At 45.1% G+C, this 24,056-nt stretch overlaps 1 protein-coding gene across 1 annotated transcript in view; it reads left to right on the forward strand.

The window, feature by feature from the left end:
- cacng2a (calcium channel, voltage-dependent, gamma subunit 2a) overlaps positions 1–24,056 on the forward strand; it is a 68,804-nt gene that overhangs the window by 42,199 nt on the left and 2,549 nt on the right. The window contains exons 2-3 of the mRNA XM_035403042.1: positions 12,348–12,431; positions 23,776–23,916. Coding sequence (XP_035258933.1) covers positions 12,348–12,431; positions 23,776–23,916 — 225 coding nt within the window. The remainder of the gene's footprint in view (positions 1–12,347; positions 12,432–23,775; positions 23,917–24,056) is intronic.

Raw genomic sequence — 24,056 nt, forward strand, 5'->3', positions numbered from 1 at the left:
GCACTTTCATACACTGGCACTCGCACAATCACATACGCACAAATGCTCGTGCTCACACGTATACAGATAAAGTACAGCACGTACATGCGCTCTCTCTCTCTCTCAAGTGCACGTAAGGTAGAAGCATGCCTAGCCATACGCTCTGTGTATTGTGGGCTCCTGGCTGTGCTGGAACAGACCTGGGCAGAGCTGATTAGTGTAACGCATGGCTCTGTCTCCACACACATCTGTTGCCGCAAATGGGCTCAGGTGGAGGTAAACCGGGCTGAAGTCGGCACCACCTGCCGTGCGTGTCCCGGCAACACCTGCAGCACTACGGGCCCCCGAACAAGGCCCGAGCTATTAGGAGAAGACAAAAAATCTGGAAGGATTATGCGCCTGATTATAGACATTAGCACTGTTGCTGTTTCTCCACTCCTGCTGTCAGTGACAATGGCGGCCATGAAGGATGCCGTTGGCTCTCTGCCGTTATTTTCCGTAGGTTAAACAGGGCACGGCTCTTAATTTGAAAGATGGAAAGACAGAGGAATGACTGAATGGATTTAACAGGAGAAAGTAGGAACATTTGGGGATCTTTGTTGTTGATATTGGGGTTTTTTCTTTCAGTCGGTCAAGTCGATAATTTCTTGAATATACGCCCACATGACAGTAAAAGTTAGCCAATCTGAACCATACTTGTGTCGGTTCAAAAATGGCAGGAACAGATACTTAATAAAGTGAAGAGAGAGAGAGAGAGAGAGAGAGAGAGAGAGAGAGAGAGAATATGTAAGAGAATTAGAGAAGCAGAGAAGGGAGACGGACTGGAGGAGTTTGAAGTTGTACCTTTTGTTTCAGTCGTGGAACACGGCGACTTTTGGGTTGAGCTGATTCAAAGCTTTGGCCTGTGGGAGACGGTAATATACTGCACTGGAAATGCATTGTAAAATCCCAGGCCGTTTGTCACTTCTGTGCGTGTGCCGTCCAGATCCATCCGGCACAGCCTGGAATGGACCAGGTGGCCGCAGTTGCTGGAGGGCAGTTATCGAGGAAGGCTTCCCTGTAGCCGAGTCCATTAAAAGCAGCACTGCCCTGACGGAACCAGCCCAGCCCCGGGCCTGTGGGCCAGACAGAGCAACGGGAGAGACTGCAGAACCGCACAACTCCAGGTTCTGAACGGGATGTCCCCGCGCAAGAAAATAAGATCACTGATAATACGCTGAAATCGCCCTAAAGCTCGCAGAATGTGTGTTGTGCTTTCCTTTTGATGCAGTGCTTTTGCCACAGCGCATTAGAGGAACAATAGCCAAAAAATAAAAAATAAAATCCAAGTCGAGAACTGTGAAGCATGCCTACCAGAGATGGGAACTCCGGGCTCAGGAAGTATAAGTCCTCCCCAGTATTTTGTTCCAATCACCTGGATTTGCAAATGAGCACAATTCTTCAGCCAGGACGTAGAAGTAATCAGTGAAATCAGCTGGCTGTGCTCATGGGTGAAAGAAACACACGGCAGGACTTTTGCTTTCTGACCCCTGGGCTTTCCACCTCTGGTACTGTGAGCACAGTCAGTCCCTTTTCTCTGCATGTGACATTTAATTGCTTGCGTGGAGTTCTGGTTCGGCTCTGATAAATGGATTGGTCACAGTCTTGTCTTGCCCCTGTTTTATTGACCTTGATCACAATCGGGAAGTGATGTATCAGTATCAGCGTGCTCAGGGCACAAGGGTTTGTTCCCGTTCTTGCACACGGTAAACTATTCAGCATTAATTAAATTATAATATCCTGTATATGAGTCCAGTAGGGATATAATGAACTCTGTCAGAGTACAAGTAACTGTAGCAGAGTTTGCTTAACACTGAATGTTTAGCTCTACGGTTGCTAGACACCTGCAGGTTATTCTATCACGGGTATTTGTCTGTGACATTACGCTGTGTGCACAAGCAGGCCATATTAACACGGACAGTAACGACTCCTTTCAAATTAATTTGAAAAAGGAGGCAATTGAAAGCTCTCCATTGTCTTTAATAGGCCTTCAATAATATCGCCTTTTCAGCTAATCAAATAGTGTGGCGGGAAAATAAGTAAATCGGGAGTTAAACGTTGTGATAAAATAAAATTCCCAATTTATGCCCTAATCTGCTGCATTGTTTGTGGGCTGAAGGGACTCGTGGGGTCTTTAAATGTTCTCTCTGCCGGACTGAGCGTCTAAAAGGCTGTGGCTCACTGATAAAGCATCGCTAACTTTGTGATCTTGAGAACCTAAACATGTAGAGTACGTAGTCCACCAACTGAGAATGACTAAGAATCCTTCATCACATTATATTTCTAACCCTAACCCTAACCGTAGCTGAACCCTAATTTGAGCCCTAAGACCTAATTGAAGCCATAGGTACCTTTGAAAACATCTGATTGCTCATTTAAAATAATTGAAAAATGATTGAAAGTAAATATCATGAATACAATAATACAATGCAAAATATTACAGTATGTTTTCCCTGAGAAAATGTGCATATATTATAGATCTGTTTATGGTCATAGGTATGCATGCTACTATAATTTTTTTTTTGGCTCATCCAAAATCAAAAACGAACCCACGTCTTGACCTTTTTTCAAGCTGCTGAACACAACCGTAATCTTGCCTCAGCCCTCAGACTTACCGTTTTCTTAACCCTAACTCAGATTCATGTCCTTCAGGTGTCCTTCAGATTCAGTTTCGAAGAGAAAATGCGCAATCAGATAAAAATATCAGTGCGGTCCATATATTGCCTTTTCCGTAAAAAATTTTTGTCGTCATTTTGACTGGTAAAATTTGTGATTTTGGTGCCGCTCTAAACGCAATGAATAATAGAAACAAGTGCTCTCTGGAGAGGCTTAAGAGACTGTATTGGACCTGATCAAAAACGTGGTCCATGTTCAGGCATGAAACATGGCTGGCCTGGATTCAAAAAGCTGTGCCCCCTTCCACCTCCACCCTTCATTCACATCCCTAAGTGTCTATGGTAGACCTGTATCACCTGAGTGACCCTATGACCACATTCATGCGCATTCACTGGAAGGAAATATTTTTTGGGGAAAAGGCATTTTTAAGCGATTGAGTGTCCTCTTAAACCTGTGCAGGGGTAATAATGTGGAGAGGTAGTCAGGGCACAGGATGCTGAGGATGGTGGGTGAATACTGTGTGTGGTAGGTGGACCTGAATTTTACCTGAACTGTATTTGTAGATACAAAATTTGTAGGCAAAATAAAATCTGAGGGAATGTAGCGTTACGCAAGTTACCTTGAATTTAAGAGCCTGCTAAGCATTTTTTATTCTATTATTATTATGTCTGTTCTATTTATTCTTTTATCATTCCCCTACTGTTTTCTACATGTGTTCTTTTTCACATTCTCTCTCTCTCTCTCTCTCTTTTCAACATTATTGCAGTACCCCACAGAAATGAAAAGCAATATGTGTGAAAAGCCGCAAAGTCAATATTGAGCATATACGTTGAAGGAGAAGCTGATCTCAGCACGTTATTATGCCTTAATATTGTATGCAGAAAGACACGTCTGTAATCTGCAATGTGATTACGTCTGCGCCACGAGTCGATTCAGAAACGCCACGGACTTAAAGGAAGCCCTTGTAGGCGAAACAATGGTGAACAAAAACAATGAAGGTGTCGGGGCGACGTAGCTCAGGACATAAGAGCGGTTGTCTGGCAGTCGGAGGGTTGCCAGTTCGATTCCCGCCCTGGGCATGTCGAAGTGTCCCTGAGCAAGACACCTAACCCCTAACTGCTCTGGTGAATGAGAGGCATCAATTGTAAAGCGTTTTGGATAAAAGCGCTATATAAATGCAGTCCATTTACCAAAAAAAAAAACTGATTTCGGACACAGGGTTGGCCTTGGTTGTCGCCTCAGTGATAAAAAATGCGTGTGCGGACTGTCAGGGAAAGCTGACGGGGTCACGCGGTCGAGGGACCCGTGTCACGCCCACTGACCTCCCAGGGCAAGGGGGCGGGCGGAATCTTGCGGAGAGGTCACTGCTGTTGCCGAAGCCCCGTCTGCCTGGCCTCTTGATTGCTTTGTGGGAGCGGTGATTATTTTGGGACTGGAGCTCCTCTCGCCCCTTGTTGTTCCAGCGGTAAATCTCCTCTTAATTCAAAGGCGTCTGAAACCTGCGAGACTCCATCTCGCCCCTCGGACCGCAACGCGAGAACCGGGGCATGGCCTTAATGGAGCCGTTATTGCAGTGCTGTGTATTTGTGTTCAAAGGCAGGCCAGAGCTGGAGAAAGCAACTTCTGTTCATAGAGATTTGGTAAATGGACAAAATACTGATTTCTCTCCTGACACTGCCCTCAGAGCAATGGTGGAACTTGTAAGAAATTTCACAAACTTTTACAATTTGACTAATTGGCTAAATAATCTAAAGCTTGTCAACAATCATGAAATCAGTATATGCCTCAGTTTGCACAAAAAAGCTGACCCATGGTTTTGATTTTCGGACATTCACTGTCAGATAATATTTAATGAGAGTATGTGGCCTTTTCTGCTGGCATGATGACATCATGAGAGAGGCTTGAGAGAGGCTGTGAGGCCTTTTCCCCTTACTTGATGACATCATTACAGGCTGTGAGGCCTTTTCCCCTTGTTTCGTGACATCATTACAGGCTGTGAGGCCTTTTCCCCTTGCTTGATGACATCATAACAGGCTGTGAGGCCTTTTCCCCTTGCTTGGTGACATCATTACAGGCTGTGAGGCCTTGTGATTAATGGAGGCTTGTGCTCTCAATCACAGGTCTGTGGAAACTGCTTCCTGTCAGCGTCACTTGTGGGGAGCCTTGGACCCCTGTCAGAAAAATCCCATCTTAGCCCAGAGCAACTGTCAAAACACATGCCTATTAGCTAAAGATCTAATCAAATGTTTAAATCGATACATTCCATTAATTTCAATTTTAAAGCATCGGCTCATTTCTTGCTTTAAAAAAAAATGGCTGCGTCCGCTCAAGAGAGAATGATACTGAAATATTATGATCAAATATAATTTTGTTCCTTTTTTTCAATTTTTATGATAATAAATGCTATAAGCAAGTTTTTATAGTGTTATCACATTATACAGTATGTAAATACCAATCGTTATTGCTTTCTGGTGAAGCAGCGTTATCAGAGCATTTCACAAATGAAGAAATGTTTATTTCTTTAACTGATACTGCAGTCTGTCCAGGTTTTATATAGGTGGTGCATGTGAAGCCTTGGAAGCTAACAATGGACACATGCAGTCCGTTAATTCAGTTCTTTATGTTTCATATACCAGGCGATTGAATACAAGCATAGAAATGGCCATTTTATTTTACATGTTCTTCTCTGTGGGCATTCATTTAAATGCATCATTACATTGTTTCCAGAATCACAACTTATAATTAATCCAAGCTCTGATAAGATGTACATGGCCACTGAACACTGATGGGTAAACTACAGAATTTCTTCCAAAGAACAACCATTTGTACCCTTTAAAAGAACTGCAGATGAACTATGTTGTTTATTGGATTTTGTATTGTTTAGTTTACATCATATTTTCTTGTCAGTGAGGAATACTCCTTACACATTGCATGTTACAGGAGTCTAGGTACTCAGTACCTGGGACTAGCATTCCAAGGTCAAATGGCATCAGAGATTGCACGGATTGATTGACTTGTGCTGCGTGTTGCGATGCCATCTACTGCACACGCACATTCGCCATCTCTGCAGTATAAGCGAGTTCATGGGTGCATACTGGACTGTGTGTGCAGTTCTGTCCTGGATGCAGTCAGACCTGACTCATAACCTGATATGGTGGGTAGGTGAGTGAGTGAGTGGAGGTGGAGACAGGTCAGATCGTAGGGGTCACTCCACTGGCACAGAAATTAGCATTCCAGGTCACGCTTCCCAGTAAAATTTCTCAGGTGGGCTTTCCATTTTAAAGTGAATGGTGACCCGTGACCACATGCTTGTTCAGGAGTGGCTGTAGAACAGAACAGTCCGTGCGATTCAAACGTGGTCACTCCTGACATCACTAGCACAGGCAGACCTCGTTGGGCATCCCAGAATGCCTTGCACAGCACACCCGTCCTTGTTGTGCTTCATTTGTTGACGGCCACCACGGGCATCTGCTGATGATAGCCTTTTCCGGTAGTGGCCTGCAAGACATGTTGGTGGTCTGTAAGGATTCTCTCTCACATTCATTTACTACACAGAAAAGCACACGGCACCAATTCCTTCATTCTGTTTTCTGACAGACACACGGATGATTGAATTAGCATACTTGTACATCCTAAGCGTATTATCGCTGAGTCCACTCTGAACATCCATCCTTTGCTCTGAAGGAGTCATGCAGGGTCCATTGCCTTGGTTTCTGAAAACTGTGGAAAACACTCCTACTCCACACTACACTGATGCTGCCATAGAGTAGCTTCACTCTGAGTACGGTCTTGACTAGGTGCTCTACAGAGCACTTCAGGTGGTCATTTTTTGCCAGATTCCATCAGATGTTTGAGTAGCAGCGACAGAACACTGCAGACGTCATTTTAGCCAGATTCCATCAGATGTTGAAAGCGCAGCGCTCAGCTGTCCTACTTAGGGGTACGGCACTGTAGGCCCCGAAACTTCAGCTGGAAAAAGAATTTCACGATTCTGTCATTTTGTATGATTGTTCGTTTTTTACATGATCTTTTCACAACAATTTTTAGTTGTGCAGGTTTGTTATATATTTTTTTTATGTTATGTAGTAATCAGTAAGGTGTGGTGGGGAATGCATGGAGCTGAACATGCCCCTCAGGCCAGAGGGGTTCTGTGGATATTCCTGTGGGATTTCCACCAGCGCACCTGCGTTCATATTTCCCGTGCACAGGCAGGGGCACTTTTCCTACCTTCCTACCTTTCTTAATTCGGTAATAATTCAGACCGTAATATACTGTAAAATGTGAGCCATAGCTTCGTTATTATGTGGGCCATGGTTTTGGTATTAGGGCAGAGTGAATGATGTATGTATTCTGTAATCTATGGCTATAATGTAGGCCTACCTGCATTGTAGATATTGTGATCACTAGTGTCAATGGACATTCACATTTGCTGTAGGTGGCAGTTGAAGTTCTTTAATGAACTTCTAGTGAAGTATTAATGTACTTTCAAAACAATTTCATTCTGTTCCTTTCTTTTTGGTTTTAGAATATAGAATAGAATAGAATTTAACATAATTTTCTCCTGAGTGAACTTCAGGTTTGACATATTTGTACTACTGTATGTATATATATATATATATATATATATATATATATATATATATATATATATATACACACATAATAAAGGCAAGGACTTCCTGCCCAGTCTGCAAACAGTTTTGTTTTTTTCAGCCGTTTCCAACTGAAACGGCTGATTTTCCACGTGTTCCACAGAATTCAAACACGGAAGAGTGCCCACTGTTCCTTTCTAATTGCGGATGCCCGTGTGAACACACACAACCCCAGAGTGCTGCTCCTGATGTTTGTGTTGTCTGGGAATCGGAGTGAAAATGATAGCTTTGCTGCCGTGGCCGTGCAATCACTGCCGCTCACTCGGCTGTCAAACTGGAAGTATTGTTCTCGATGAGGTACAGGCCTGCATCAGTCAGATTTGTGGGAGGCCTAATTTGCTGCTTAATATGGCAACTGTTTTGTAGCTAAAGATTTTTTTCCCTCTTTTTTGATATATGAAATGGAAAAATGGGGGTTTGGAACTGTAATGCATGTAGATTTTGGTATGTTGTTACAGTTGCATCTTTGCATAGACAGGCAAGATTTGGCTTTTTTTTTTCTTACTGTATAGCAACAGCATTTTTCTGTTTCTTTTCTTTGTATTGTTCTTATTAATGAACGCTGATACTTTCCTAATCTGTTCATCCCTAATGATGAATCAATTCTGTGACCCCACTTGTGACTTGTTCATCATAAGACAATAATGGCTGTGTATTGCTAATAGCAGCCATTTCCCTGCATAAACCTGTTAGCCCTGTAGTACTGTATTCTGTACAATGAACCAGCCCAGATCTCACCTGAAGTTAACAGACTCCATGTGTGTGAGCTAAGTGAAGATCAGAATACCGTACTGCTGTAGCACCCTCATAAGGAATCACATCCTCTCAGTCTGATTTCTTATGTTGCCCTACATACTGCTTAGATGTGGGTGATGCAAGAGTGAATTTGGAGCAGTATTGCAGGATAGTGTGAGGGTTGTGTAATTTTTTTACAATGATTGATGGAGCAATGTAAGAATGAATCTGCGGTAATATTACGGTGAACTTGGGGATTTTTTTTTTTTTTTTATCATGAAAAAGATGTCATAATAATACCACGGCAGTGTGAGCACTCTGTTCTCAGCAGTCTTTGACTGTGAATGAAACGGCTGCAAATGTTTTCACCGTGGGCGTCTTCTGTCCCTGATTTGAAGTGGATCAGCCCCATCTCGTAGAAGGGCTCTGCAGTAGATCTGTGTGTTTGTGCTTCTGCCCTCTCTCCTGCGCCCTCCTTCCGGGCCCTTTGAAAGGGCTTGTAGCGGCTCTGCAGTTCACACATGTCCGTTTCCCAGCTGAGGCCAGGGGAGCCGAAGTGTGTGTGTGTGAAGAGAGAGAGAGGGACCGGGCTGTCAAGATCTCTGAGAGATCGTTGCCAAGTGCTGAGCGGCAGGCCTGGGCAGTGTGTGTGTGTGTGCGTGTGTGTGCATGTGCTTGTGCATACGTGTGTGTGTGCCTGCATGTGTGTTTCTGGAAATTTGCAATTTCAGTCATAAATGATTCCATTCCCAAGGGAATGTGCACATGTGAGCACATGCGAGAGAGAGAGAGAGAGAGAGAGAGAGAGAGAGAGAGAGAATGTGATTAGATATGTACACTCATGTAGCGTCAGTGTAATGTGGGTGGACATGTGTTTTAGAGGGGCACACATGAATGCGTATTTGAGAATCTGCATGTTTGAGCTTAATGTCAGATCCATGTTTGGCAGCTTGTGTGCATAATGTGTATGTAGATGAAGCGGGCTGCTCATAAATAATGAAACGTGGGTATGGAGACAGAGGAGTGAGGTTGTCCTGGAGTGGGAGTGAGCCCATGTTCATGTGCCCTGAGTTCCAACGCGGGGATTCTGTTTGTACTGTGAGGTGTCGACAGGATTGTTGGCACATACACAAAACTGGTGTGTGTGTGTGTGTGTGTGTTTGTGTTTGTTTGCGTGTGTATTTGTGTATGCGTGCGTGCGTGAGTGTGTGTGTGTATGTGTATGTGCGTGTGTGTGTGTGCGTGCGTAATGTGTGTGTGTATGTGTGTGTGTGTGTTTGTGCATGCGTGTGTCTGTGTTTGTGTGTGTTCCCTTGAAGGTCAGCCACTGGTCTTTCACCCCCAAATGACCAATTAATGAGGGCCGGTTTAATTGCTGTGGTTGGGGAGGCAAGAAGCGTAAGTACCAGTGCTGCTCAATCAGACGGAAAGACACACACACACACACACAATCATTCCACAGCTTCTTAACGAGAACCACCTCTCACTCCCTCTCTTGTTCACTTTTTTTCCCCCTTTCTTTCCCTCTCCCTCACCCTGTCCTTCAAATTTTTTCTGTCTTCATCCATCTCTCTGCACTCCTTCCCTTCCTCCAGCTCAGCCTCCACCCCTCCCTTTCGTCTCCTCCTCCTCTCCTCCTCCTCCTCCTCCTCTCCCTCTCTCTCTCTCTCCCCATTAGCCGCAGAGCTGGCTAATAAAATCGATGGGAGCCGTTTGATTGCGCTCCAGACGTGAGGAAGGTTAGGGTGAGAGTGATAGTCGCACGGGCTCAGCAGTTTCCCCCTCCGTCCCTCCGAGAGGATTACCGCCCGTCAATCACGCGCGCCCCCGCCGCTCCGCTCGGGCGGCCGTTCCCCAGGTTAACCCCGGCGCACCGGGGGCCCGCCCGTCAGCCCAAAAAACGATTTTTCAAACACCTGTTCCTGGAGAATTACAGGTGCTTGCAGGGGAAAAAAAAAAAAAAAAAAAAAAAGAATATGGCAGCCGAACGAGAATCAAAACCTCTCCCTCTTTTCTTCGTGCGAGCGAAACGGGTCTGCGCGGGCCAGCGCCGGTCGGACGGTTTTCCCATAAGGCCTGGAGTTCGGACGCTCCTCCGCATAGGCAAAAATGGGCCAAATGACTGAGCGAAGGATCAGGAGCTAAGACCCCCCCCCCCCCTCCGTGTGGAGTGGCAGGCTGATCCCTCCTGCAGGGACCCTGTGTGTAAAAGGCTACCAGCAGCGAGCCGTGCACCCCAAGCTCCACTCTTAATATTAAGGTGCACGTACTGTACAGCACAGGTGTTCCCAAACACTGTGACACGTGTGGCATTTATTACACACCCTGATCACTGCAGCACTAACGCTGGCATTGATTACCTGTCCGGACTGCCGCGTGGAGTAAGACTTGAGGGAGACAGTTTATGATCACGAGGTTGTGGGTTCAAACCCTAGTGGGACAGCGCTGCTGTGCCCAGGGGAACGTATCCCAGATTGCTTCGGCACATTTTTCAGCACCTGTCTGAAATGGGTTTCACCTACGGGCAAAAGTACTGGGACTATGGCGCAGTTTTTGTTGTTTTGGCTCAGCACATTGGATTTGGAATAAATACAATAAATAAATGAAAAAATATTTTTACACGCAGACTCATATTCCAGTATTTTTCCAAATAAGACAATATCCTGAATAAAATTTGAGTTATGTAAGCATAATATTCTAAATAAATAGCAAAATAAAGCCTTATTCCCAATTTGACATATTCCAGTAGAAGGAATTTGGCATATGCTGATATTACTTGGGTTATTGGAGTGCTGCTTGGGCATGTGTGCAGCTTATTTGGAACATCCATCTCCATTGGGGTTTTCATGACAGTTTGTAACACAAACAGCCTGAAGGTGCTGTTTATGGTCAGCGTGGCTGTTACTACCCTTTGTGTTTTAAACGTGAGCCAGACAGCAGTTCACAGGGCACAAGGATGGAAGGCCCTGCAAAAAAAAAATAGTTTTGGCCCGAGGGTGGAACTGTCCTTTTTAAAAATTTTAACGGTAAATAAAGAGCGTATGGGGACATAATGTTACGTGGCTGTTTTATGTTTAATCAGACTATACACGGCTGCATGTAAACGGGAATTCAAAAAATGTTCACTTCTCAGTAACCATGTAAACAGCTTATATGGAATATTGGCATATTCGCAATAATGGCAATAACTGGAATATTTTTTGCTTGTATAGGTAGTCACTGAGATTAAAGTGCAGGCTGTCAGCTTTAATTTGAGGAAATTTACATCCATATCGGGTGATCTGTGTTGGAATTACAACCTTTTCTATACATTGTCCTCCCATTTTAGGGGAGCAAAAGTAATTGGAAAAATTAACATCTGAAATGAAGTCATCATACATAATTCACACTTGGCTGACAGGTGATTGACTTGGTCGGTCAAGAACATTCCTCTTCTTGGCGTTGAAAAACCCCTTGGTTGCTTTGGCAGTGTGTTTGCGTTCATTGTGTGGCACCGTGCAGTGAGTTTTGAGGCATTTGGATTTGAGCAGATGAGATGTTTCTGTGCAATTCAGAATTTATTCTGCTGCTACCATCAGCAGTTACATCATCACCAAAGACCAGTGAGCCAGTATCTGTGGCAGCCATACATGCCCTACCTCCACCATTTTTCACAGATGAGGTTGGGGGGGAGGGGGGGAGGTTGATCATGAGCAGTTCCTTTCTTTCTCTCTACTTTCCTCTTTTCATCACTTTTGTACAGGTTAATACTCGTCCCATCTGTCCATAAGACTTTATTCCAGAACTCTACAGTTTTTATGTACTTTCTAGCAAGCTCTAACCTGGCCGATCTGTTCCTGAGGCTTCCACGTGGTTTTCATCTTGCAGTGAACCCGTTGAGGTTCTGCTGGTGTAGTCATATCTTTATGGTAGTCTTTAACACAAATATGCCTACATCCTGGAACGTGTTCTTGACCTGTTTGACAGTTGAAAAGGGGTTTTTCTTCACAACTGAAAGTATTTTTCGTTCATTAACTACAGTGGTCTTCTGTGGTCTGCCAGGTTGTTTGCTGTTGCTGAGCTTATCAGTGCTTTCTTGCTTCCTAGAGTTGATTTTGACACACCTAATGTTCTGGCTATGTCTCTGATCGATTTATTCCGATTTATTTTTCAGCCTCGTTATGACCTGCTTTACTGGCAATGAAACTTATTTGGTCTGGATGTTGAGAGACAACAGCAACGGACTCCAAATGCAAATTGCACTTTGACGTCATATGCATTGTTGTATTTCAATTTTTAAAATGTCTGATTCTGGGTTCCTAACTTTGCTGTTCTTATCTCTTGCAGGAAACTTTAAAGGGCTGTGTAAACAGATAGATCATTTTCCCGAAGACACGGATTATGAGGCCGACACCGCTGAATACTTCTTACGTAAGTCCCCTTTCCTGAGAGGAACTTTGGAGGAATGTCTGTTTTGTGTGGGACGGGTACTTAGCCTTACAGACAGGCTGCCATGTTTCCATAATGTTTGCATGGTGACATCTATGTGTGGGAAAACCTCTGATCATCACTCAACAGATGAAATGACTGCATCGATCCTTAGAATGAGTGTAAATGTGTGTGTAATGCACCTGACACCCTAAACACACTAAAAACACATAGGAAAATTATCAAAATTATTTAAGACAAAATTTCAAACCAGTCACATTTAATACCTTCAATACCTTACGATATATCACATATATGTTATCACCGCCATAGGGAATGGAGATTATTATAAGACTATTTAATTGCCACAATTATTTTAAGATAACCAGGACAGATGACATAGAGCGAGCTACATTGAAAGGTCAAAGATCATTGGTTAGTTGACTGGTCATGATTCCAGGCCTGGTAATTATAATAATGACGTTACAGTACTCGGACACTGGAGACAAGGGGGACGAAGAGGAGGCAAAATGGCCGCCGATGTACAAGTATATAAACTGCTTGTGAACAGGCTGACAGGACTGGGCTACAGCTCCCCCAATGGCCTGCCAATTAGGGCATTCACTTCTATAAATATTACAAGCTCTCCTATATAGGTCAAGACTCTATCTTCACCCATCTGACTTTGTTTCAAAGTGATTGGAGCCGCAGAAAGACTGTGGGGGTATGTGTTGAACCCCCTCTCGCCCCCCGATTGTGGGGGGTACTGGATCTGCGGCCTACGCCGGGTGTGGCACCAGTCTTCCAACTTAGTCACTTTATCTGAGAATGCTAATTTACTTTTGCCTGTATTTTATATGGAATGGAATATGGAATGCATATTTCTCAGCGCTGTCTGTTAAAACATTACATTACATTACAGGCATTTAGCAGACACTCTTATCCAGAGCGACTTACCTGTACAAATTTTTATATAGCATTTTACATTGTATCCAGTTGTACAGCTGGATATATACTGAAGCAATGCAGGTTAAGTACCTTGCTCAAGAGTACAACGGCAGTGTCCTACTGGGGAATTGAACCTGTGACCTTTAGGTTACTAGATCAACTCCTTACCCATTATACTACACTGCCGGCCTGCCCGGTTTTTCTTTGAATGAAGTGTGGCTGGCTTTCTTGTAAGTGTGTCGGTTTACTAATAAATATGTGTACAGCGCAGAATACAGCTCAGTACACTGCAGATGAAAGCTGTAGTAGTTTGAGGCTCATTTGAAAACTACAAACAGCTGAAGGAACAACTAAAAAATTCAGTCCATGCGTGACATACGATTGATAAAAAAAGCTGCCGTAGCTCTTACCTACTGTACTCCTTTATACTTCTGCAAAGTGTTTGTTTCCATGACTACCGTTTGAAAAGTGAGTATTTAAACAAGAGGCTTGTTATGGTCAGGCTGCTGGCACTCATTAAATACCTCATTTTTTCACAGTGACAGATCGTTTGTCAAACTGTCTCACAACATGTTGCCTCTACTACATGTAAGTAGCACCATCGATGGGTGGCCGTACATATTAAAGTCTGACATTACGGTCAGAGGATTCACGTACATCAATATACATCCAATGAGATGGCAAGCTATATAGGCCATTTTGGTCAGGGCACTCAAAGACTGGGCTCATGTCCCTTGAGGAAAGTAATTGTGGTATTCTTTATTCTGGAGAGAGAAAGAGAAGGAGAGAGAGAGAGAGAGAGAGACTGAAAACTGTCATTGCACAGAGGCACCTGTGCAGGCTATATTTAAATGTACATAAGAGGATTTCTGTAACGAGAGAGAGTATTTGGTCATTGTGGTTAGTTCTCTGAGAAACCCTGAAAGGTGACTAAATCTTGGTGCATATAGGTATGGGGTATGCTCCTCTATAACTTGTGGATGACACACCTACCATTTATTTATTTATTCATTTGTTTATTTATTTATTTGCAATAAAAAATAAATCTCCCATATATATTATGGAGACTTAAATTCAAAAATGTTTATTTTTGAAACACTGGTTTAGACATTAATGTAGGACAGCTTTGGCATGGCACTCCTTACATTTCTGATTGTAGCTGTACAGTACAGTACTTCACCCTGTACGGGCGAGAGAGCAGCACAGTTTAAAAATGAATGTCCCTTACTAATTTGTACCGACTTAAGTATAGTTAATACACATTAGTTGTTTCATAAGCTGCTCAATGTAAAAAAAGAAAATTTAACTATTATAATTAATTGGAAAATATTGTCTCTCATTCACCAGTGAAGTTGTCAGCGGATCAGAACTCTTCCTCCACTTGTGTTGAGAACCAATGCGCCTTTTCAATAGGCACGGCGAATGCATGTGCAGATGCAACAATGCGAGTTGTAAACTGCTTCGGGTAAACGGCGTCCACGCGGAGTGCGAGGCTTCGGCGTGAACGTGCAGATTCCCCGCGCCGCGAAGCTCCGGCCTCGTGGCTTTCCGTTCAGCTCGGCACCAGCAGCACGCCCACTCACAACGCAGTGGGAGACGGCAGCGAGGAGCCGGCGAGCGAGCGCGAGCAGAGCATGAGCAGAGCGTGAGCACGGAACACTGGGTCGGCGACAAAACCCCGCCACCATGGCGCCTGCACCCCACATAATTCACCGCATGCAGCACGCGTGAAGACGCCCGAACTGCAGCAGCGCTTAGGCGGAGCGCAGCTTTTACGAGCGACCGCAGCTCTGGCGACAGAGCGGCGGCTCGGGCGGCCGCGCGCGTCTCCGCTCTCGATTATGTAACACAGAGGGGCCGCTCGGCTGAGGCGCCGGCGGGTTTCAGCCCGCCGCGTGGTCGGAGCTCCCGCGCTGAGCCGCTGCTGCTGGGGAGGAGCAGAAACAGAGAGCAGAGGGAGCTACGCTAACCTCCAGAGGCAGGTCCATTGCCGATCCGTTACCGACTGCCGCACGCTGTAACGGAAACCGAAACTGTGAAACCTAACAGAATTAACACGGTCACCGATCCTACAGTCAGGATGCGGATGCAATAAAAAAGGAGAGAAAATTGGGGAGATGAAAGCGAATGAGAGAAAATGAAGGGGGAGAGAATGATAGAAAAGCAGAAGGAGTGAAAGAAGAAAGAGAGAGAGTGAGGTGGGAGCCAGCTGAGAGTGTGGGAATGTAAAAGAGATGAAGAGAAGACAGACAGAGAGAGAGAGAAAACGTGGGAGAGAATCAGAGAGCGTGGCCTGACTGTATTCCCCTTTTCCCTGCGATGCTACTTCGGCAGTAGCTGGGGAGAGAGAGGCGGTCCTTGTTTGTGGGTCATGCCTGGGGGTCCCCTGCAGGGTCCGGGGCTGGTTATTGGCCAGTGATCCATACGGGATTAGATTGGGTCAAGGGATGGGGCTCTGGCCTAAACTGGCTGTGTCCGGAAACCGGGGCCCAGACGACCTCAGCCGCATGCAGACACGCACTGACCGCACCAGCCAATATAATCAATCGGGCTGGCATAGGGGCGGGGCAGGCCCACACAGAAGAGTGTGAGAAGGAGGGGGCGGGGAAGACATAACCCCCCTTGCCCCTTTCAAGCACCCTCATACCAATACTGAGTTCAGGTCAGTGTCCGAGCGGGGGCCAGATTGGGACTGCAAGCCCCACGGGTGGAGGTCGAGGCTCGGGGGCGCGGGATGGGGGGTTCTAGAACACTGGCACCCCGTTCGCTGCGCGCCGAGGCGGCTCGCTGTGCCGAGCTGTGCAGTCGGTCGGTCGCCATGGCGACGCGGTCGCCGTCGCCGCGGTCCTGCCTGCGATCACGTGACCGCGAAGCAGAAGCCGTCGGAGGACTGATTAATAAACATTTGCGCAACCTTAATGAATCAGTCGATGGCGCCGCTTCGCGCAGGGGGAGCCGATGCTCTCATCCATGACCGCACATCTAATTAACACTGAAAATATTGAGAAGCCATGATACATAAACAAAACATGGTGGAGAAAGGCTTCCCATGATTACAGCCTCGTCCAGGCTGAGGATGCAGTCAAAGCTGACTCACAAAGCTCTGCCTGTGCCAGACAAGCTCTGTACTAAAAACTTCATTTCCCAGGGTACTTTATTTCACAGAGCTCAATTAGAAAGAATATTTAAGGCCTTTCAATCAGTCTGTCTAATTGAAATGATCAAGCACTGTATTAAAATATGTATGTGGAAAATTGTTCCATTGTTTTTTACTATTTCACTCTGATTTATGTTTCGATAATAATGTTATTTTTGGTGACACTGAAGCCAAAATGAAATAATTTAGAATGCAGTACATTTCTTTGAGAATTTTAAGCAGTTGCATAATTTGGGTCTGTAGCATAAATAACTTAATTGATCAAAGAATATATTCACTGTTCAGCAGGAATATAATTTCCCATTATTTGACTGTTGTACAGTTGGCTTCAATATAATTGTTATATGCACAGTAATTTGAATATTTTGGTGTCAGTGCATAAATCACATTGCTTTCAGTGATTTTCTATAATTATGCCATTGCCATTTTCTGTAGATGTGCACAGAATTGTCTTCCTGTAAAGACTGATTCAACAAATAGCTTTTACCTGCAGCAGTGCATGTTGGCAATGCAGTGTGCGTGTGTGTGTGTGTGTGTGTGTGTGTATGTGTGTGTGTGGGCGTGCGAGTGTGTGTGTGTGTGTGTGTGTGTGTGTATGCACATGTCTGTGTGGGTGCATGTGCATCCGTACAGTATGGGTATGGGTAAGAGTATGTACATGCATACGCTGGCATGTGTGCGTGGCAGTGTCACATGTTTGAATTGTGATGTAATTGAGGGAAACGTGCCATCAGACAGTGCCTGATGTACTGGGACCACGTATGTGCAAATTCACACAGACAAAGTGTGATTTTTTTGTATTGTCATGGGAGCCGATCAAAGTGACATAAGTAGTTGCAAATGCAGCGTAGTTAGAGTTAATGTAATATAATCTGTGAAGAATGGAAGGCAGAGGTCAGAAACTGCTGCCATTGAAAATGACAGAAATAGATCATTTTTATGCTTATGGACAGGCCGGCCAGTGCCCAGTTGTCCCTTTCAGTTTTGCTTCCTCTTCTTGTAAATGATACGACCCTGTGTGTGTGTGTGTGTGTGTGTGTGTGTGTGTGTGTGTGTTTGCATTTGTGTGTGCCTGTGTGTGTGCTTGCATTTGTGTGTGTGTGTGTGTGTGTGTGTGTGTGTGTGTGTGCTTGTGGCTGTGTGTGCTTGCGTGTTTGGGTGTGCGCGCTTGCGTGTGTGTGTGTGCACGTGTGTGTCCTTGCGTATGAATGTGGTTGCGTGTGTGTAAGTGTGATTGTTGTGAGGGTATTCATGAGTGTTTGCAGTATTCCTTTGTAGTGTGCTATCAATTTGACTCAGACAGCTGGAAGACATTATTTGCATTGCCTGTCTGCCTGCCCTTCCTGCAGATCAGCACATTTTGGACTGTGAGAGACTGAAGTGAGGAGCCATTTTGGCTCCAAAGTGAATTGCGTGAGAGTGTGTGCGTAGGTACTGGGAACAAACTAGCCTTTACATGTGTGTGTTTCTGTATGGTTGTGATTTGGAACTGTTGGAGCACTGTTGTGTGTGTGTATGTGTTCGTGTGTGTGTGAGAGAGAGAGAGAGAGAGAGAACGAGAAAGAGAGATAGCATGCATGCAGGAGTCTGATTCAATAAACTGGGGACCGTCTACATGGCAGTTGTGCAAAGACATATCAGTTGATGCTTTGGTTCCTCTCTCTCGCTCTCTCCCACTTCCTTTCTGGGTAGAGAGTGCAGGCCGTACTGGCTGGTACAGAGAACAACAAGGCATTTCAGACAAAATACTAAGAGCAATCACAAGAAAACAGTGCACGTTATATAAATTACTCATCTTGTGTGGTGAAACCCCGTGAGGAATTTTTCAGGGAATAGAAAACGACCGTGTTTTGGACTCTGCTACGATTTGAAAAAAGGTTATTTAATTTCTCTTAATAATAATTTTAAGCGTAAAACGGGGAGATTCGGGGGCGAACTCTCCGGAGGGTTATGAGCTCCAGAGACAATTCAATGAGCTGCGCCACAGTCATGATGACCCCGGCTTCCCCTTAATTACACATTCTGACCCACGTCCCAATTACCAGGCCTCTAAATGAGGGAAGAAAGCTTAAGAAACCTCAAAGGGCAGAATCTACAGTCACATTAAAGTCACCAAGGCCCTCTCTAACAAACAGTGCCCTCTAATTGGTTGAATGCTTGTAGTATTGCTTGTGATTCGTAGAATGAAAAGAAAACTATTGTGCAGTGTTCTCAAATAGTGGTTTTTTCGTGTTTTTGTTGACAGTGCCCATCTCATATTTCACTGCCTTTAGTGACTGATATCTGAACAGTGACATTTTTGCTGTCCAGCTGTAAAAAGCATTTGGACATACCGCACCGCCATAGCGGTTAGCATTCAAGCAGCGTGTGGGTAACGGCGTTCCAAAGTGGGGTGGCATGAGCCAAGTCACCGTGGCAACTGGTGTGTGGCTCCACCCACTCTCCTTGTCAGGACAGCCTGGTGGGCAGTGCAAAACGTCTGACGATCATCCCTCTCTACAATAGACGGGCATTTTCTGTCAGCCTCATAACTCACGGTGCTTACGATTGCTCTCTGAACAGAGACACGGACATCACAAGCCACCGGATCCTCCAGAAGTGTCATTCCCCGCAATGGAGACACACGTCACGGGAGTCACTTAAACATTTTTAACTTTAATTTTGACTTACGAATAAAAGTTTGCGCACTGATTTTTTCCCCACAAACACAGTTTGGCGAGTTAATTTTAGCGATCACCGAAATTACTACATTTACATTGCATTTATATTGCATTTGTATTTACGTTTGTGAGTTAAAGTTCAGGACCAGTGAAGGCTGAAACCAGGCAAAACGTGCAAGTGGGGGAAACTGTGCACCAGCCTCTCTCTCTCTCTCTCTGAAGCTCCCCTTGTGTTTACTCCATGACCTTTAAGCCTCTTCAGCTCTGGAGCCTAACGCGGTTCCACACGCTCGACCGCAGGCCTGTGTCCAGCGGAGGCCGTAAACGAACACCGACCGCCGGGGCTCAGCGCTCGGGAAACGAGGGTCGGCTGTTACTGATGGCGGCGGGCAGCCCCAGCTAAGACCTGATGTTAGCGGGAGGTTAGAGGCGGGGTCGGCGACCCTCGAGCTCCCTGCCGGGGGGGAGCCGATTGGTTGGCCTTTCTGTCGCCGCCAAGTCTGTGGAGGCTTCCAGGAAACAATTTCGCCCGGTCAGGTCCTCTGCAGACGTAAACTAGACAAATCAACTACTGAACTGCTGGTCTATTGTATATCTAGACAATTGGCCTGTAGGACTGAAGAATACTGCGCCACGTGGTCCTGGCTTCTTGGGAGTAGGCCAGCTGTTCTGTGAGGTTGACCGCTTTTCTCTGCCATAACAGTCACATGCAGCACCTGTCCAATGAGTGCAAGAGCTGTGCCTTTGATTCATAAGAAGAGAGCGAGCCGCATTGTAATGGGGGTGAGCAGTCGGAAAGAACAACACACATAAATCAAGCTCCTGTTTTGTTTCGGAGCAAAGAAATGCAAAATAAAAATGTACCAAATTAATGGCTACTCCCACTCAGGGATATTTCTGGACCAGCAAAATAAATTAACAAGCCAATAACACAGCCTCCAGTTCAACTGAAGTGAATGATTCAACCAGTCTTAAGCACACAAACACACACACACGCGTGCACACACACACACACACACATGCAGGCACGCCCGTTCACACACACATGCACACACACACACACACACATTTTCACTTTCTAGTTTTCAACATCACACTAAAAGCTGCACAAAACGTTGTGTATTAGATTAGCTGGCTGAGTTTGTCTTTACTCCTGTAGACTGTACTTCATACTTTTTTGATTCTTGGGTTTCTGGCAATGCAAGTGAAAGGCTCTTCCTATTTGCTACATGTTTGTTTGGAGGGCAAAGCCATTCCCACAGTAACCTGTGCCAAAAGAGCCATCTCTCTTTGTGTGTGTCACGCGAGTGAGCTGCTCTCTTAGGGTGACCTCCCCTTGAGTCCTGTCTGCTCGTCTTCTTGCGTGTCATGCATCCAATCCATCTTCCGTGATGAGCCTGTCCTGAACTTCCGCCTCCTGACCTTGACCTCTCTGCGTCTCAAAGTCACTGCCTGCTTTCCCTCACTTACGGGGACGGTTTGGGGCTCTGGTTTTGCTGACTCCAGAGAATGCGCTGCTTAGCATCTCCTGATAATGTGCTTTGACTGGAGATGTCACTGACTGTGGGGTTAATGCGAGGGGGACGGTACGGGGCAGGAGCAGGGCCAGCACTCGGGACACCTTAATATTTTATCAAGCCACTGCATGTTACCCTGACACTTGCACACACACACACACGCACACACATGTACATTCATACACACACACATACGTGCGCACATACACACATACACATGCACGTGTGCACACATGCGCACACACACAGACAAACACACACATGCACACAAACACACACAAACATTCATACACACATACACACACATACGTGCACACACAAACACACGCACATACACCCACACACATGCACACACACACACATGCACGCGTGCACACACGCACACACACACACACGCGTGCACACACACGTACATTCATACACACACACACACACACACAAACACAAACACACACACATACACCCACACACATGCATACACACATAAGCACACACACAATGAGAATTGAGAGAAGGGGTTGAGGTAGAGGAGGCTGAAAGAGATAGGAGGAGTAGCGGAACACCTCTGAATGAAACTTTAGCAGAAAAATCAGCATGTCTCTGTATAAGACAGTTAAATCTCTCAATAACTGCTCCCATTGGTCATCTGTCTGTTTGTCTGTCTATTAGACAGAGCTGAACAGTGTGAATTAGAAACAGCCTGTCAGATTCTGTCTTTAAAACTACTCTGTGAGTGCCAATGATTATTTTAGATCCTCAAGCATTTGTCAATGGTATGTCATTCTCTCAGTGTACTGTATTGTAAGCAGGGAGTTTCACTCTTGTACATGATTGTTTTCTGACAATCGATCAACACGCACGTGACCATGTGTGACTGCATGCACCTTGGAGGTCATCTGGTATGATACCACTGATTGGTGGCGAAGAAGCACCTCAACTGTGCAATTAAAATTAATTCCTGTCATAGACATGTATGCAAAGAGACTATGTGGGAGAGCCTATTGGCAAATATGAGGAGAGACTGCATGTATAGTAATCTCCATAATGCTTGGGACAAAGAGGTTTAGTTGTTTTTTTATTTGGCACTGTATTCCACAATTTTTTATTCCTAATCAAACAGGTTGCTCCATGTAGAAATTACAGCACATTTTATACATAGTCCCCCATTTCAGGACACCACAATGTTTGGGACATGTTAATGTTATGTAAATGAAAGTAGTCATGTTGAGTATTTTGTTGCATACCCTTAGCATGCAATGTTTGAAGTCTGTGACCCATAGACATCACCAGGTGCTGAGTATCTTCTCTGATGATGCTCTGCCAGGACTACACTGTGGCCTTCTTCAGCTCCTACTTGCTTTGGGGGCTAGTTGCTTTAGTTTTCTCTTCAGCATAAGAAACGCATGTTCAATTGGATCAGTTTAATGACTAAGCCAGTCAAGATTTTGCCAGTGTTTGGCTTTAAAAAATTCCTTTGTTGCTTTAGCAGCATGTTTGGGTTCATTGTCTTGCTGTGGGATGAAGTGCCGTCCAATTAGTTCAGAGGTATTCGCTTGAACTTGAGCAGATAAGATGCTTCTGTACACTTCAGAATTCTGCTGCCGCTATCAGCATTTACATCATCATTGAAGTGAGCCAGTACCTGTGGCACACATACATGCCCAAACCATAACACCCCCCCCCCCCCCCCCCCCCCCATCACCATGGTTCACAGATGAGGGTGGGCTACTCTGGATCTTGTGCATTTCCTTTCGGCCACCACACTTTGCTCTTGCCATCTTTCTGATAGAAGTGATCACATGGTTTCTGTGGGCTCTTTTAGGTACTTCTTTGCCAGCTGTAACCTCGCATCTCTGTTTGGTTCCTGAGGAGTGATTCTGATCTGTTGGACAGGTGTCGTTTTGAGGGACCTTCTTCATTAGTATGGCAAAAGGTCTTCAGCCATCAACTGAATTTCTTTTTCACATGGGTGTTATGGGTGTTTGACAGCTTTTTTCATTAAATAAATGAAATAATAATTTAAAAAATGAAATTTGTTTTGTGTTTACTCAGGTTCCCTTTGTCTAATATTACATTTTGTCTAAGGATGTGAAACCATTCAATGGGACAAATATGCAATGATAGAGGAAATAAGGAAGGGTGCGAATACCATTTTTCATGGCACTGCATTATTAGTAGATATGAATAAATGAAAGACCATATGGGAGATCTTATTGGTAGTTTGGTTGCACTGTATCCAGGACCAGGCAGTACAGAGTGTTCTGGAAGAGCCTCCTGGAAGTTCCCCTGCTCACTTGTCATCAGCACTTTCAGAAGAAAAGTGCTGATATAGCAGAGGAGATATGGCAATGTGGTGAAATTTTAACCAGCTTGATGAAAGTTTTAGTGTGCATGTTAAACAGCCAAGAGAGGCTGAAGACATGGAGCAAGTGTATGTGTGTGTGTGTGTGTGGGTGTGTGTGTACATTTAACATAACATAATACAATGAAGAGAACAAGCCATTCAACCTAACAATGCTTGCCATTTTCCTGACTAAATTAGTGCTCTGATTACCTACAGACTAGATAGTATCTAAGATTGTATCAAGCCTAGTCTTGAAAATCCCCAGAGTTTCTGCCTCTACTACGTGACCTGGCAGGCTGTTCCACACATTGACTGCTCTGCGTGAGAAAAATTCTTGCTAATGCCTGTATGGAATTTACCTTTTGCTCACTTCCATTTATGTCCCCTCGTTCTGCTAACAGAAGTCAACCTGAAGAATCTCTTGTAGTTCATTTTGTTGATCCCCTTTATGAATTTAAAAGCCTCAATCAAATCACCAAATACATGCATGTGTTTGTGTTTAGGTTTGTAAATGTGTGTGTGTGTGTGTGTGTGTGTGTGTGTGTGTGCATGAGAGAGCCTTCTTAAAGATGCTCTCCCAGTCCAGAAAAAGATTCACCCAGGCTGTACCCCCCCCCCCCCCCCCCCCCCACCCCCTTCAGAAGCCATCGTCCCCGAGCAGAGAGAGGCTGAAAAGTGATTCGCTCCCCCCGCGTGTCCCCTTCTGTCTCCCCATGTCCAGGCGCGGTGCGGGCCTCCAGCATCTTCCCCATCCTCAGCGTCATCCTGCTCTTCATGGGGGGGCTGTGCATCGCCGCCAGCGAGTTCTACAAGTCCCGCCACAACATCATCCTCAGCGCCGGGATCTTCTTCGTGTCAGCAGGTGAGAGAGAGACAGAGACGTAAGCGCGGGAGAGAGAGAGAGAGAGAGAGAGAGAGAGCATGCTCGAGAACAAGTGAGATAACAATACAGGTTAGAGCCAGAAGATAGTGAGAGGCAATGAGGGAGGAAATGAGAGAGAC

The sequence above is a fragment of the Anguilla anguilla genome, chromosome 2 (assembly GCF_013347855.1).
Source record: "Anguilla anguilla isolate fAngAng1 chromosome 2, fAngAng1.pri, whole genome shotgun sequence".
Classification (NCBI taxonomy): domain Eukaryota; kingdom Metazoa; phylum Chordata; class Actinopteri; order Anguilliformes; family Anguillidae; genus Anguilla; species Anguilla anguilla.